Raw genomic sequence first — 16,361 nt, forward strand, 5'->3', positions numbered from 1 at the left:
CCGGTTTCTCGGTGAATTTGTGAATTTCTGATGAACCACGGTGCATCCAGGATCATCCTAAGGCATTTGTTTTGGATTCTCTGTAAGTTTGAAAAGTTTGATCTTGAAGTGTGACTCCATGCTGGTGAGGCGTAGGTGATAACCGGACGTATTACCATCCGGTAAAGAAGCAATTTATTATGTAGGTTCAATTTGCTCTGGCGGTTGATCAATGGGTAGAGCTGAGCTATGACTTTGGAAGATTTGGAGCAAATGAGATTGATGAGTTTGTTGAAAAGGAGTTTCTTATCCATCAATACCCCAAGATATTTGGTTTCTGAATGCCATGGGATCTTTTGACCAGAGAGCAGGATGTCTTCTTTGTTGCAGATCTTTCTTCTTGAAGACATCCTGGCTGAGCTTTTGAGGGGGGGTTTACTTGAATTCTCCAGTTGGTGGACCAGTTTGCTAGCTCATTGATACTTCCTTGGAGTCTTGTGATTGCTAGGTGAGGGCTGAGCGATCTAGCTAGAATAGCGGTGTCGTCGGCATGAAGAGCCGTAGTAGTTGTTTTTGGGTTGAGAAGAATATCTGCCATGTAAGTTGTGAAAAGTATTGGGGCCACAAGAGAACCTTGAGGTACTCCCGCCAGGATTTTGCGCTTTGAAGAAACAATTCCGTTGAGTTTTACTTGCATGTATCTTTCATTGATATATGAATATATGAGTTTCACTAGTTTAATTGGGATATTGTTTTCAATTAGTTTGAAGATAAGGCCTTGATGCCAGACCTTATCAAAGGCCTTGGCAACATCCAAAAATACAGCAGCAGTATGAAGGTGCCAGTTAAAGCCATGAGTGATATGTTCTGTTAGTCGGTGAATTTGTTGCACCGTGTTGTGAGCTTTGTGAAATCCAAATTGCTCATTTGGGATTATTTTCTGTTGGACCACTGCTGGTTGTAGTCTTGATAGGATGACCTTTTCTATTACTTTGCCAAGACAGGAAAGAAGACTGATGGGCCTGTAGCTTTGGGGAAGTTGTGGGTTATTACCAGGTTTTTTCAGAGGTATAATGTCCGCGATTTTCCAATCAGAGGGAAAGTATTGGAATCTTAAAATGGAATTGGTAATATTAACTAGATGAATTATGGCTTTCCGTGGGAGTAGCATTATTATTCTATTGGTAATGCCGTCCGGGCCGGGGGCCTTTTTATTCTTCAGATGGGAAATGATATTTATTATTTCTGTTGGAGATGTGGGAGTGATGGTTTCTGAATCATCCTTAGGCTGACTTAGTGCAAATCTAACTTTACGATGAACTTTGTAAATAAGATTGATATTTAAGTTTGCATAAGATGGGCTGCATTGATTTTCCAGATTGTCAATTAGGGCTTCTACTTTTTCTTCATCTGTGTGTGCAACTCCAGGATTGGTCTTTAAAAGGGGAAGTGGTTGTCTTTTGGTACGAAGAGATTTTACAAACTTCCACATGGAGTTATGTTCTGGGTTGATTTCCTTCAGTTTGGTTTCCCATTTGGAGTTCCTGTGGACCTGGAGGGCTTCTCGAACCTGTCTGTTCAAAGTGTTTAAGGTTGCTTTGTCCTGCGGAGCTCTGGTGTTGTGATATCGTTTTCTGGCGTTGTTTTTGGCTCTAATCAGGTCCATTATCTCTTCTGGGATCCAGTTAGGAGCATGAAAGACAGTGGTTTGAGTGACTGATGCTATTGCTCTATCTTGTGAGGGAAGCAAAGCAGACCATATATATTTTCCATATACAAGTAGTAAAATGGTGTATCATCATATTATTAAAACACTCTGGATCGGAGAGAGAGAGAGAGAGAGAGAGAGAGAGTTGTAAAAAGATTTTCACTTTTTTATGAAGCAAACAATACTTGATAAGATAATTTAGAAGTGAACCTGTAATTACCTCTGATCCAGAGCATTTTAGTAATATGCTAATATCAGAGAAGTTAAAGAAAAAACAAGCTGTGGCATAAATATTGTTTGAGAGAAAATGTTTTGCCTGAGATTTGCAGATGATATTTCATTCATAGCAAAAATCAGAAGAAGGCTAAAAAAGGTAATCAAAACAACAAATGAAATAATTAATAAATACCACACGAAAGAGATGAAACGAGTAAAGAATTACAAATACCTAGGGAGTACAATAAACGAGGAAGGAAGATAAAAAGAAGACATAAAGATAAGAATAAGCATAGCAAAAAAACCAATTCAATAAAATGGAAAAGGTATTAAAAGGAAACTTAAGTCTAGATCTAAGGGAAAAAAAACTTCTAAAAACTTATATATGGAGCATAGCACTTTATGGCAGCGAAACATGGACAGTGATAACAGGAGATATGAGAATATTGGAGGTATATGAAATGTTGTATTGGAAACGAATGCCAAAGATAAAATGGACAGACAAAAAATCTAATGAAGAACTGCTTAAAGAAGTCAATGAACCCAGAACACTGATAAAGACATTAATAACAAGAAGAGACAGATGGATTGGACATCTCTTAAGACCAGTAACGCACTCAGAATTTAATCTTGGTGGAGGCCCGAGTTGAGTAGACGATTTGAGAATACACACTACGCATCGCATGCGACCTATGACTGAGCAGCTGCAATAATCGCTAATTCATAAGTAGTATAGAAATCGAAGACATGACACAATATAAATAAAAAAATGAGTTTTAATTAGGAAAATTTTCTAGTGTTTTTTTTCTATTTCTTTTTTTTTGAGGGGGGGTAGGGCGCTTCCCCCTCTCCTCTGGGTGCGCTACTGCTTACGACATGAAAGTCCGAGGAGAAGAATAATAGAAGGCAAAATCAAAGGAAAAAGAGAATGAGGAAGACCAAAGAAAAGATACTTTGACCAAATAAAACAAAGCACTGGACTAAAAACATACTACGAAATAATGAGGAAAGCAAACAGAAGAAATGAATGAAAAGAAATGCTACTGAGCTACCAGTCATAAGACTTATGCAATACACGAGAGATACCATTTGACTACTTGTATATGAAAAATACATGACTTTTGCTTCAAGTTTGATAATTTCTTGTCAAATATAATTTATTTTTGAACCAAGTGAAAAAAAAAAAAACTTTCTACGATATTACTAAAAGTGTGATGTATGTTTTATCTCTTCATCTTTTATAATAATGATGGGCTTGCTGAGCTCTTTGAAGAATTATTTATTTTTATTATGAGTTGTATGAAGTGTGTATCACTGTTTGTCTTTGAAGAATTATTTATCTTTATTTAAAATAAAATAAAACTGGTGGGTAGCAAGCTTCACTATTAGCCAATCTCAGAGATCTGGACTATCAGTCATTTTAATTACCATCGGGGATGAAGAGTACATCAGACAACTGCTACCATTTCTTGGTCTCTATCCCCAGGACAATATCCACTCTCACTATCTGGACCAGACACTGATAGTGTATATAGTCTTTACGGTCTAGTTTCTTGAGTTGCGGGTACGAAACCTCAAGTTTCCCGGATATTAAAAATCTATTTGCCCCTATAAAAGATCTACTAACTCTGTAGTGGTTGAAGTAAGGCTTAGAAAAAGTTCTTGTATTCGGCAACTGGAATCAAACATAAAACTCTTTTTTTTTTCTTTTTTTCCCCTTTCTTGCCGAAGTCCTAAAGCTATGTTTTTCAAACGCTATTTCCACCGGACAGGACTACACAGGCTTTTTATTTTGATTATTAATTGGAATATTGTTGGAGTTCAAAGACAATCTACAAACACATAATAATAAAGTGAATACAGATATCATTTGTATGATTATTTTACCAATGCCCTGCATTGTTTATTTATTTTGGAAATCTTTTAAATTCATTGCTGGAGTATGAATCAAGTATCATAACTGGAGTTGAATTCCATATAACAGAGACCCGGCATGGGGATTTCACCTAGATGTGAGATGCTTATACTGACCTCTATTACACTGGCCTTGCCATTACGTAGAAAGTAAAGCGCCACATGGTTCTCCGACAAGGGTTGAGCATGCAGGAGTTTGTTATTTGTATGAAATCTGTGTATTGGTTAACTGCTTTTCAGTAATTTTGCGTACACAGTCGTACTTGTGTGTGTCCCGTCCATCGTGTAAAATATTATTTATTCTCTAGATATAAAAGAGGGAAGCTAAATTCCCATCTATCTTAGAAAACTTATGAAACTTAAGCCCGATGGAAAAAGACAAGAAATTAAGGAAGGGAAGACAAGAGGAAGACATGTAAGTATCTAAAATATGTTGACCGATCAAAAATTTGGTTTTTCTTTCCCTCTTCCCCCACAGTATGCCATAGGCAGGAGTGATTATTAAGACACTTCAGTGGAAGATTTACTTTTGAAATCATACTTGTTTGAACCTTTCTCGCTATCCCGCTACGTATTTAACAGCATGATAGGATATTCGAGTAACACTATTATTGCTCTTAACTGTTGTTCAGGAATGTATAAATATCTTTTACATATGGCAAGCGAACTGAACATCAACTCATCGATGTGTCTACAGTTGTTTGGCAGTACTGATTCCTCTTTAATAAGAGAAATCAATAATTGTATTTATTTTCGATCGAAATAATTTAGATCGAAAATTAATACCTCGTTATTAATGTTTTCATTAATAAGAAGTTCCAAAAGTGATTTATTATAAAAAAATATTATTCGATATGCAAACAATAGAAAACTTGAACATATTTCCGAATCATATGTTATTAATTAAGTTTTTAATACTTTTACTTTATGAGTTTACAACCTGACCTCGTAATTTTCCATTATAATCGCTGACACAGCGGAGCATGTTGTGTTTTTGTGTACACACAGATACGTTACATATATGTAACTTTTCACCTAATTTTGCTATTATTGCTAGGAACATAGTTGTGTGGTGTTGAAAGGTTACTTGAAGCCAGAATAGGCTGTGTAACATATGTGTGTGAAAATACTCTATAGTTGTGTCCCTCCAAAAATAAATAAATGAAAATAATAATCTGTAGCTAGTTTCAGATTTTTTTTTTTTTTTTTTTGTGCAGCTACCCTTAAGTGATACAAGGCAAATGACTGTAAACAAAAGTAGGTCTTAAACCTACTTTAACAAATTTGTTTCAGATCCATGGGTAAGGATATGTATTTTTAATCTTTACAGATATATGCAGTGTGATATTCACTTGCTCCAGTTTATTTCTTAGACTCGAGCAAAATGGTCTTCATACTAGGGAGAAGAAATATAGTTTCTTATATCTTATGTGTTGTGTATGTAAACGACTAGATGTGAATAAAGTGGTTTCATTTCTTTCTATCAATTCATTTGTTGTTAGTCTGTTATTATAACACCATGCAAGATACATGGTTGTTTGATATGTTGTGTATATACAGATCTTATGAATTCACAAGTTTATTATGATTGTTACTGCCGTTTGTTGTTTAATATTAATACTTGGACACATGAGGCCATAAGTTTGTTTTGTAAAAGTAAAATCCTTCTATCTCCGTATCAAATTGACTAACATTTTTCTCAAAAAGATCTTACACATAAGAACGTATAAGGGAGAGAACTTGGGTTTTTTTCAACTAGTTAAGGTTTCTGCTGATTGCATTCTTGATTCAAATTCCTTGAATGCTAGGGATGACTTTTTTTTTCTCTTCTCCATCCTCATCTCTGCTCTTTGATTTTCAGTATTTTTATTATATAATTTTTCTTCTGTTTACTACATTTTCAGTCTTACTTATTATTTGGATTCTACAGATCTAATATATTGAATATCAGCTTCTTACTATAACCAACTGTTTCCTAATTTCCCAGAAATATCTATTGTCTTCATAATGCATTCTCGAGGACTTCATTTGCCATTCAGTGGAAAGTGAGTCAGCTGATTTCGTTATGAAAATGGCAAGGTTTTTCAAAATTTTCTTCCCAGAAATTTTTATTTTCTGTCCCATAAAACTGAAATCTAGTTCTATTTCTAGTTCAATCCCATGAACTAGAAAATACAGACAATACTTATAGATTTAGTTGTTTAGGCGCCATAATTTCTACATACTACTAGTTCCCTGTAATCCTAGTGATCAGATCCGTGCACCTAGGATTCAGATGTTAAAGGGATTAGTAGCTTTCTCTTCTTGTCTGTTTATCATTTTATTTGTTTGGAGAATGGTGAATGGGTTATCATTAAATTAGATCAAGGAATAAAAAGAGTCATTATTCCACCTTAATCATTAACATGGGCCTCCCACATAGTTATACTAGGCATCCATGGAGATGTCTAGTTTATAATTATTTTTGGTATAATTCTTTGTGGGATATATTTTCTGATCCATTATGTTACTGCCATTTTTTAGGGTATCTTTATTAATTGGTTGTCAGAAGTTAATTAGAGAGCTAATTTGAGAGCCACCATAGCTCAGTCAGTATAGATGAAGCTCTAGGTTGGAAAGACCTGGGTTCGATTCCCATTTATGACATGAGGAACCTTTATCAGGCATTTTCAATCAAATGGTGAGTTAGCCGGTCTCATACTGGGGTAAAGGATTTTTTAATCAGCCAAGGTTGGTCGATTGGTAGAGCCTCTGCTACTAATGGCTCACATAACAAGTTAAGCAAGTTTGAGCACGGTTAATAGTTGGAAGGCGGTCAATCGTTCGATGCTGTTGGCACACTCTCCCTCTATGAGTCTTTGGACTCCCTGGAGGTGTTAAATAAATAATAATAAAAATAATAATAATAACAAAAAAATGACTGAATAGATGTGTGGGAGCATATTAGGTTATAGTAGATTAATAAATATATAAATTCTAAGTTTTGTCCAGGCCATTCTCTATGCAGGGGGAAAGAAGGTAGTCCTCATTCTTTCTTAACCACTTTGCACAATTTCTAGGGATGTCTTCCTTTTCTCATTCCTTGTATTTCTTTAGGATCTTAAGACCTATAGTAGATTGCATTGACTCCTAATTACCAGCTCACCAAGCATCTTGGCATATTATCCTTCATCAACAGATCATCTGATGTTAAAAATAAACTCTTCATTTCAAAGAGATCTTGGACTATTTGTCTTTGCTGAATGCTTTGACTCAGTCTCAACATTGTTTCCCTCTTCACAAACCTTCTCTTAGAAGAAACCTTGGTATTATTACTCTGGCAAGATTTTCCATCTGATGTAGTTCAGGTTTTTGAGTTAATTCCTTCAGGTTGCTTCACTTGCTAGAATAAGTTTAATGAGCAGGTAGAAGGTATGGCCTCTTTCTTTGTGTACTAGTTAATTATTCATCATCATCATCAAATTCCTGCCATGTACCCTCCAGGGGTTTACAGGATATGATAGTACTACATGAAAAATTTACATCATAACGAACTTCCTATCTACAATTTTCCTCCAAATCAGTCTGCTACTTGTCAAGACTCCAGTATTATCATTATCAGATCTTATATTTCTATCATCTAAGGCACATTGTACCGTATCAATCCACCTATATCTTGGTCTTCCTCTGGGTCGTTTTTCCTTCCAACCTGGCAGAGAACACTTGTTTTGCTAATCTTTCCTCACCCATTCTGTTTAAGTGACCATACCACCTGAGATTAGCTCTGCTAATGCATTCCTGGATGCCGACAATGTCAAGTTCTTTCCTAATATCTTCGTTCTTAATATGATTTTGCCATTGCTGCCATCTGTTCTCAGGACTCTCATATCTGTGGTCTCTAGTCTTTGGTCAAGTGTTTTACTTCTGACCCAGCTCTCAGATCTAGTTAATTATTTCATGGAACATTTTGAGCTTCTTTCTTCAAAACATTCAGTGCCTTCAGTTTGGTAAAGATGGGGGGGGAGGAGGAGGATAATAGTTTTTGCTGTTGATCATTTTTTGTATCTTAACTCCAACACTTTCATATCAAGATTAAAGTTCTTCATTTTAGGATGAGGGGACTGCAATTCTTGGTGTTTTCAAAATGAAACACATGCTGGTCATTATATTCCAGCTTTGTTGAAACAAAGCTTGAATATAATTCATCATCATCCCTTTCAGAAATGCACCATTATATTGTTTCTCCTTTTTCATTTTCTCAAAATGAGGTCAAGCCACTTCTGAAAACATATCTTAGGGTGCTTGATCTTAGGAAAAGTAGTCTTTTGCACTGCATGCAAAAATTTTTTGTTTCTGGTGTGTGAAAAAGACGGGCTATTTGGCTTTTCGGCATTGTTTATCAGATCCTGTGCACTTGTGGTTTAACTTACTGTGGCCATTAGGGAAGATCTACAGATTTTCATCGTGATGAGCATCAAAATTGTATTTAATGCCGTGAGTTGGAACAATCTGATATTTTGCTCTCATGCAGAACATGCTATTACTTCTAACACAACATTCTTTAATCTTTCTCCAGAGGCTTACATAAAAGCAGTTTCTTTATAGAGTGATTATACCAAGTGAGCTATGATGCATTGCTACACTATCCCATTGGATAGTGTGGCTGTTGAAGTTTATTTTTTTAACACATTGTTTAGACTTTAGTCTCCTCATCATTTCACCTTTATTTTCATTGTTTAATTTTTCTTATGTTTGCCTGTGCCCATACTTGTGTGACTAAGTGTGTATCACAAACAGTCGAAATTGTTTATTATAAACAGTTGAAAGTATTTAATGTAAATAGATATATACCACGTATTTTATTGTAAATTGCAAGTCTTGAAACCATGAAAAAAAACTAAGCATTTTTGTGTCCTTGGCAAAATGCTAATTGTGTATATATGTGTGTGTGTGTGTCCACACACACACACACATTCCCTTCCAACTAAAGGATGCTTTTTTTTAATTTTAATAATGTGAATCTCCCTCTTACAGTTGGAAATCTGTTCTATATTACTACACTGGGTGGACAGGCTAAGGGTCAGATAATCTAGAGAATCTGTTCCAGAGACCAAATATGGAACTGTAAGAGGGAGATTGTCTCATGTTTCTTCAACAGCTTAATCAGTCATTTAGGTCTGATTCTGCCATTTGGTTTCTCTGTGTGTGTCATAGGCTGCATTTGGGGAGAAGTGTTTATCCAGTTGTCTTAGGTCTTTCCTATCACATCTATCTATTGTACTTGGAGTTGTGCTGCAGGTATTTTAAGATTTATTTTTAATAGCCTGTTTGATCAACTGGTCATCTACCCGTGACCCTTAACTTCACCAAACCACTCGCTTCTCTTATCAATGACAATATTGAGTCTTTGAAACAGGTTTTGTAGTTTGTTATATCTTTGTTCATACAGTTCAGTCTTCGATTATCCCTCTGTTGTTGATCCTGTTTCACAACAGTAGGTTAATATCAAATATTAGTAACTTAAATAGTTTTTCTTTGGACAGGATGTGTTAGATGTGCAGTGCAGAATAGCAATATCACCAGTATTATATTTTTGCATTTATTTCCCATTAAAGATGCTCCTAATTGTTAATTAGGGGCATCTTTAATGTAATTGTTTCCAGACTTCGCATGATCCCTGAAAGTAAACATTATATTAATGCTTCATGAAGAGGACACTTTTTGACTGGTAAACAATGCATTACGTTAATAGCCCAGGTGGCACAGCAGGTCAAATTCTTAGTGTTCTAGGTAGTTTTAAAACTGTTTAGAAGGTGAGGCAGAGTGAGCTCTGAGACAGTAGGAAACCAATCTAATTGAACATTGTCATTTGTCATGAATTGCTGTTTTTGTTTTCTGAGTTTCATCTGTTTTGCATGTGTGAAGTGTGAACTGACTTGGTAAGCAAGTTTTTATATATAATATAGACAAGGTTTTAATATATAATTTTCAAAAAATTTACAACCTTTTTGCCCATATTTACAATGGGGAAACAGTATTGTAGTCAAAGGAGGCAAGCCTTGTCCTCCTCTTCCAAATTTTACACCTTTGAGTAATTCAAATATACCAACCAAATATAGCATTCCCCTTCATTATTGTTTTCTAATATACAGTATCTTAAAACAAACACATTGTCCCCCACTCTGCACAGATTTGTTTACAGTTAATTGATAGTATTCAAAAGTATCCTACAATTAATTGCATTAGACCAATTAAGATGAGCACTGATGTGCTATACACTCTTAAAACTTTCATACATCGACAAAAATACAATCATATGGTCAAACTGACACGAAATATGTAGCATGGGTTGCATAAGCCACAACTGCACACCCAACCAAAAACGGGCATGCGATGCCACTGATAAACATGCACACACTGCTCGGAAAGAAGTCATTAGACACCATAGTGTGAGGAATAAACAGCCATGGTGCCTACATTAATAAGATGTTGGACCTCCTTTCACTGTGATGTCTGCAACAATCTCGCAGGGCATACTTTCTGCACGTGTATGATAGTGATCAATGAGAGTTTTGGACCATTCTTTCTGGAGGCATGTAATGAGGTCTGGACTGTTGTGGGACAGACATCTCTTGATCTTACTTGACGCTCCAGTTCATCTCACAGATGGAAACCAATCAAATGGTGACAATCGTGTTGATAAATCACTCAGTTACATCATCAGACTTACGACATGGTGGATTTTCTTGCTGAAAGAGACAATGATCATTTCTGTAGAAATGCCACAAAATAGGAAACATTGCTTATCTAGAATGTTCAAATACCTTTTAGAGTTCAATGTTTATGGCACTACAGAGGTCTAAGGCTAAACTAGGAAAAAAAGTGAGACTAGCATATTGTAGTCATACCATGGAAACTCATGTTGCAAGCCTTGGTTCTGATATTTTTTTGCAGATTTGTATTCCAGTCAATACTTGGAACTCTGCATTCAATGTGTCATCTGACAAATGTTGGTTTTTACATATTATTCTTTGTAGCAGTGCTGAAAACTGATTCCTCAGTTTTCAGCAGTGCCATGGAATTTGAAAGGGAGAGCTGGTCAAGGGAGGGAGTTCTGAAGGAAGCAGTATCAACCCACATACTGACAATCAGAAGGATAAATCAGGTAGGAGTTTGAAGAATAGTGCCATTAAGCAGAAGTTACAAGCAGATGAGACCAAAAGAAATTTTTCTCTACATGCCATTTCTGGAAAGACATCTATTCCTTAGGGAATACAAACTAGTAAGCTAAAATGAAGGTTACAGACTATCAGTTATAACCTAGTCTACAGCTATTCCTTCTTTTATTTTAAGGAGGAATGATCATGGAAGGATGACTTTAAAAGTGCTGATGATAGCGAAGTAACAGAAGCAAATCAAATAATTGAATATTGAGTGATCATTTTGCAAGGGTATAATTATGGTAATACTGCACTATTAGATATGACATTGACGAGAGATCTGGCATGGTTGGCCAAGTGGTTAGCATATCTGCTCTCCATGCAACAGGTTGTGGGTTCGAATTCGAATTGTTCATAATTTATGGCTGATATGCCATCTAATCCATGGCCATGTTTACATTAAGGTTCTGCAATATACTAAGCATCTCCAATTCTTCAGTCTGTATTTTCCCATCAGTGATGATTTATGGCACAAGGAGAGCAAAGGTCATACTATGCCATATCAGAGATTATAACAGTGCACAAAGTAAGACAATCACAAACATCCATGCCCATAGTGGAATTCGAATCCCCAACCTGTTGGTTTGAGAGCAGGTACGTTAACCACCTGGCCAACCATGCCCGATCTCTTGTCAATGGCATATCTATCAGTGCAGTATCACCATAATAGCATACCCTTGCAAAATGCTCACTCAATATTCAACTATTTGGTTTGCTTCTGTTACTTCTCTATCATCAGCACTTTTAAAGTCATCCTTCCATGGTCATTCCTCCTTTTCTTTGCCACATAGCAAATAAAAGAAGGAATGGCTGTCTTTCCGGAAATGGCATATAGAGAAAGATTTCTTTTGGTCTCATTCATCTCTTTGTAACTTTTGCTTAATGGTGCTATTGTATTCATCAAACTCCTACCTGATTTATCCTTCTGACTGTGGGTATGTGGGTTGATACTGCTTCCTTCAGACACCCCCACCACCTTCCATACATTGCCATCTCTCCCTTTCAAATTTCATGGCACTGCTGAAAACGGATTCCTCTGTGTGTATAATCACTTGCTTTGTAATTCCACATGTATCCCTTTTTAATAGAAAATTCTGCATGTGTAGCATTTCTCTATAAGACTGCATGGTTGATTTCCCTAAGTGGATGCTATATAGGTAGATTGGTTACTGCTAAGTTTTCTGATGCATTAACTAGACCCAGCACTCTTGAACCTCATGTCTCCTTCATTAGATGTTGATACATTTCTTGTATAATTATTAACATCAGACCAATTAAAAAAGACTCATTGTGGGAGGTCCACACTCATGAAAAGAAATGATCTGACTATGCCTTTAACTGTCATGTACTGAAACTTTAACCTGTCATGTACATTAACAGTTTTTGAACTCATCACACTTTCAGGAAATGCATTCCACTTACCAACCACTCTCCATGCAAAGGTCTTTTTCCTCACTCCCTTGCTCACACCATACACAATTTCCAAGGATATTGTGAAAATGTTTTGATCAGTTCAGATTTGGTACAAAGAGCAGCAGTAACGATCAATATGCTTATGTATTCATATGATCAAGGCTATAAAAATCTATAAGATATTTGAAATAAATGTCATCTTGTTATGAGTAGGATAAAAATTGGCATAAAAAAGTATTACATGAAAAATAAGAATCTATGGGAAAGTTTTAAAAACGATTAATTGTGGTACTTTTAGATCAGTGTTTCTCAAACCTCAGATATCCACGTACTCCCTTATCAAAAAAAATAAATAATTAAATAAATATAGTATATTTCATTGTAAATGTCTATTTTATTTGATTTCATATGTTCACAAAAAATATGATTTATTTTTAATAGAACAAAATATGAATTGGTTCCTCTTCAATTCTCGTCTATGAAAATCCACATTTCAAGTAATCATACTTACGAAGATTTTTGATCATCTTCCTAGTTGGTTCTCTAGAGATGTCAGATGACACACCCTTATCAATTTCATTTGATCCAGATACAATATCAACATTTTCTTGTTGCTTACAGCTACTTGTATTTGCCATATTGCTCTCTTTTGTGCATTTTATAAATCCAGTCTTTAACCAATGATCCATACTTAAGAATTTGAAAGCTAAAAAAAAAATTACCTTATTTACTCGAATATAACTCACTTTTTTCCCTAAAAAATTGTGGTGCGAGATATAATCGGGAATTTTTGGAAACTAAAATTTTCAGAAAAAAACTGAAAATAGTGACTTACCAAGAAGCTACTATTCGCTATCGCTACTTTTGGCATCAAGAACAGTTTCCTTGTGTGCATCATCAAAGTCATCTACCCAAATAGCTTCATCTTCTTTCCCATTATTTCAAGCAAAAATTACCTGTAATTTACAAGACTTGAGATACTTAATGAACAATCCTTCACAAATGACTAATGAGAAATAAAAGCAGACCACTAAACAGATAGCAGTGGTAGGCCAGTAGAGATAGAGCAGCTGTGAACAAGTGCATATGATTGGTGCAATATTAACAAAAGATCACGCAAACCAAAGACAAAGGCAAGCCAATAGTTGAGTTGAAATGCTAATTCTCTTCAACTGAATTCCATAATATCTGAAACACATTCACTATATATTTCTTGATTTTAACACGTTCACGACGGGGTGGTGTCAAGCAAAACCATATGTCGCACCGGCATCCCTAGCCTATGGTTTTTCTTGAGTCTATACAGCAGTTCCTGTTGGAGGGGAGATGTGATTCATTAGTTAGTGCCATTTTTATCCCAGTTGTCTCTAATTCACTATTTGTTAAGAAATATATTACGCAGACTGCAAATGTCTCTCTACCTTATTCAGTGATACAATAAAACTACTTGTTTTTCTTGCATCTTCAGTATAGTGATGCTGTTGGGGAGGGTGTGTTGTTTACTGTAGGGAGCGAGTTACTATCGTCAGGACGTGCACGTTGTGGCAGTAGTAACTCGCAATTTCAGTAGGAGAATTCATGCATAATATATAATTTATTGAGAAATATATAAGTAAAATAATTATTTTTTTCTTAATGATTCTATGCGTTAATGATGCATAGCCAAAAATTGCCACATACCCCCTGAAGACCTTTCGCGTACCCTGGGGGGACGCGTACCACACTTGGGGAATCACTGCTTTAGATGTATCCTCCACATGCACTCGTGTTTCTTCTACTTCATTATCTCACTCGACACTGCTTACCACTAGCTTGATAGATCTGAAACTCTGCTAATCATACCATTTCTGATTCCAGTTGTTCTACTCATTTTATAAATTAAACATGAAAGGATCCAGACCAATCCTAGTATTTCCCTAGCCCTTGTTATTCTGATTAATGAAGTGCTCATAACATGCAGTAATTTCTCAGTTGTTTGTATGAATTAGTCCATCACTAAATTTTTATTCTTGTTCTTCTTCTTCTGCAGCTTATCTCACTTAAGTAGGTTTAAGTGAGAAGTTAAGAAGGAGACTCACTACAAAACAGTGAGTCTCCTTCACATCCTCCTGTCTTGGGTTGTAACCACATCCAAGTTCTTCATCCTCAAGTCCTCCTCCACCATCTCCCTCCATCTCTTTTTCGGCTGCCCGTGCTTCCTCCTCCCCTACACATCGAACTGCATGACCTTTCTTCCCACATACTCGTCCTCCCTCCTCATCACATGACCAAACCATCTCAACCTTGCCTCCTGTATCTTTGCTCCTAAGTTCATTACTTTTACCATTCCCCTTACATAGTCATTTCTCATACGATCCTTTCTAGTCACACCGCACATCCACCTAAGCATTCTCATCTCCGCTACCTCCATCCTGTTTCCATAGCATACATCATAGCTGATCTCACTACTGTCCTGTAGATTTTGCCTTTTAGATTTATTATTACTAAAGTATTACTATATTATTATTATTACTATACTAAATTTTTATTATTAACTTAATTAAATCCAACTTACTCGAATTTACATGTTTATCTAGTGGCGAGGAGGAGGTTGACATTGAATCTTTGTCCAGTGTGAAAAGTTCTAGCACTGAAGCTGCTGCTTTAGGAATGAAAGTTAGTAAGAAAGGCAAAAAGTCTAGAAAAAAAGATGACTGGTGAGTATTCTTGCAGTTCTTCATGTTATATTTTTAAATATAGCCTAAGGTGATTAAATTTTTAAAAAAACTATTTAGTTTAATGAAATTACTTTTAACAAATGAGGAAATGATTGCAATAAAATAAAAAAAAAATTCTAGCACATTTTTTGGCAGATGTGCTGACAAAATTATGTCAGCATGTTTTTTTGACATATGCTGACAATTTTGTTTTGCTTAATTTTGTGATGAAAATGGTTTATTTCACATAAAAAATTTTAAGTGATTTAAATAACTGATGTCATTAAATTTTTTCTGATTAGTGAAGCAATGATCATTTCAAATAGTTTTGCTAATAAAAATGAATTATAATGAGGAATAATTTTATCAACCTTGAATATGGGATTAGTTCAGTAGTAAATTGTATGCATGTGATCAAATAAACATAGGGTTTAACAGACTTATAATTGTATATAACACACTTTCAAATTGTTCAGATCTGAATCTTTGATTCTAAACATGGTGCAAAATCTAGCATGGTATCTATAACAAATTTTCATTTTTCAGAGTTTCTGAGCGTTGACTACTTGCCATAAAATTGATGTGTGTCAGTAGTTAGCTTATGAAATAATCAAACTTTTGCTTACATACTCTAGACCAGTCTAATTCAACCTTTCACCTTTTGGGATTGCATTTGCCACTGAAAAGACTTCACAGGCCTTCAAAATCTGACTTTTTTATATTGTGTATTAGTCAAATTATGCCCACAGCATTGGTGATGTACTTAGGACAAAACACTTGAAAATGTACTAATAAACATAAAATTCAAGCTCTGGTATTAAGACCACATATTTTTAGATATTACTATTGCATAAAATCTCCAGGTTCTTATATCTACCAAAACCTCCACATCCATGAAAAAGCCAGGTGTTAATGAGATTCATTACTTTTCTGCCAATTACATATATTTGGTTTAATCCTTTATCCGGGTGTAAGCAAACAAAGTTTGTGCCTGAAATATTTTCAAGACTGGGGCAACTCGTGGTAAAGGTGGTATAAGCTCTGATCACTTGCCTTAGTATCCCTTAATGCAGAGCACATATCCTTATGGGTATGTATAATGCTATGCATTATGGAAAGGATCACTACCCAGATCAGTTTCAACTTTTATTGAGGTCTCATCAGTGGGAGCTAGACCCAGAGGTGGTGATACTAAGGTGGAAGTAATGCAAAAGTCATATCACCATATACCAGTTG

At 35.5% G+C, this 16,361-nt stretch overlaps 1 protein-coding gene across 1 annotated transcript in view; it reads left to right on the forward strand.

Annotated features, from left to right (window-relative positions):
- The first annotated feature begins 3,978 nt into the window (after positions 1–3,978).
- eIF5B (eukaryotic translation initiation factor 5B) overlaps positions 3,979–16,361 on the forward strand; it is a 530,511-nt gene continuing 518,128 nt past the window's right edge. The window contains exons 1-2 of the mRNA XM_090397300.1: positions 3,979–4,232; positions 15,006–15,125. Of these exons, the coding sequence (XP_090253426.1) occupies positions 4,186–4,232; positions 15,006–15,125 (167 nt within the window). The 5' untranslated portion in view covers positions 3,979–4,185. The remainder of the gene's footprint in view (positions 4,233–15,005; positions 15,126–16,361) is intronic.

The sequence above is a fragment of the Typopeltis vanoorti genome, chromosome 8, assembly GCF_054136105.1.
Source record: "Typopeltis vanoorti isolate ZY-2024b chromosome 8, IOZ_Tvanoo_1.0, whole genome shotgun sequence".
In the NCBI taxonomy this organism is placed as follows: domain Eukaryota; kingdom Metazoa; phylum Arthropoda; class Arachnida; order Uropygi; family Thelyphonidae; genus Typopeltis; species Typopeltis vanoorti.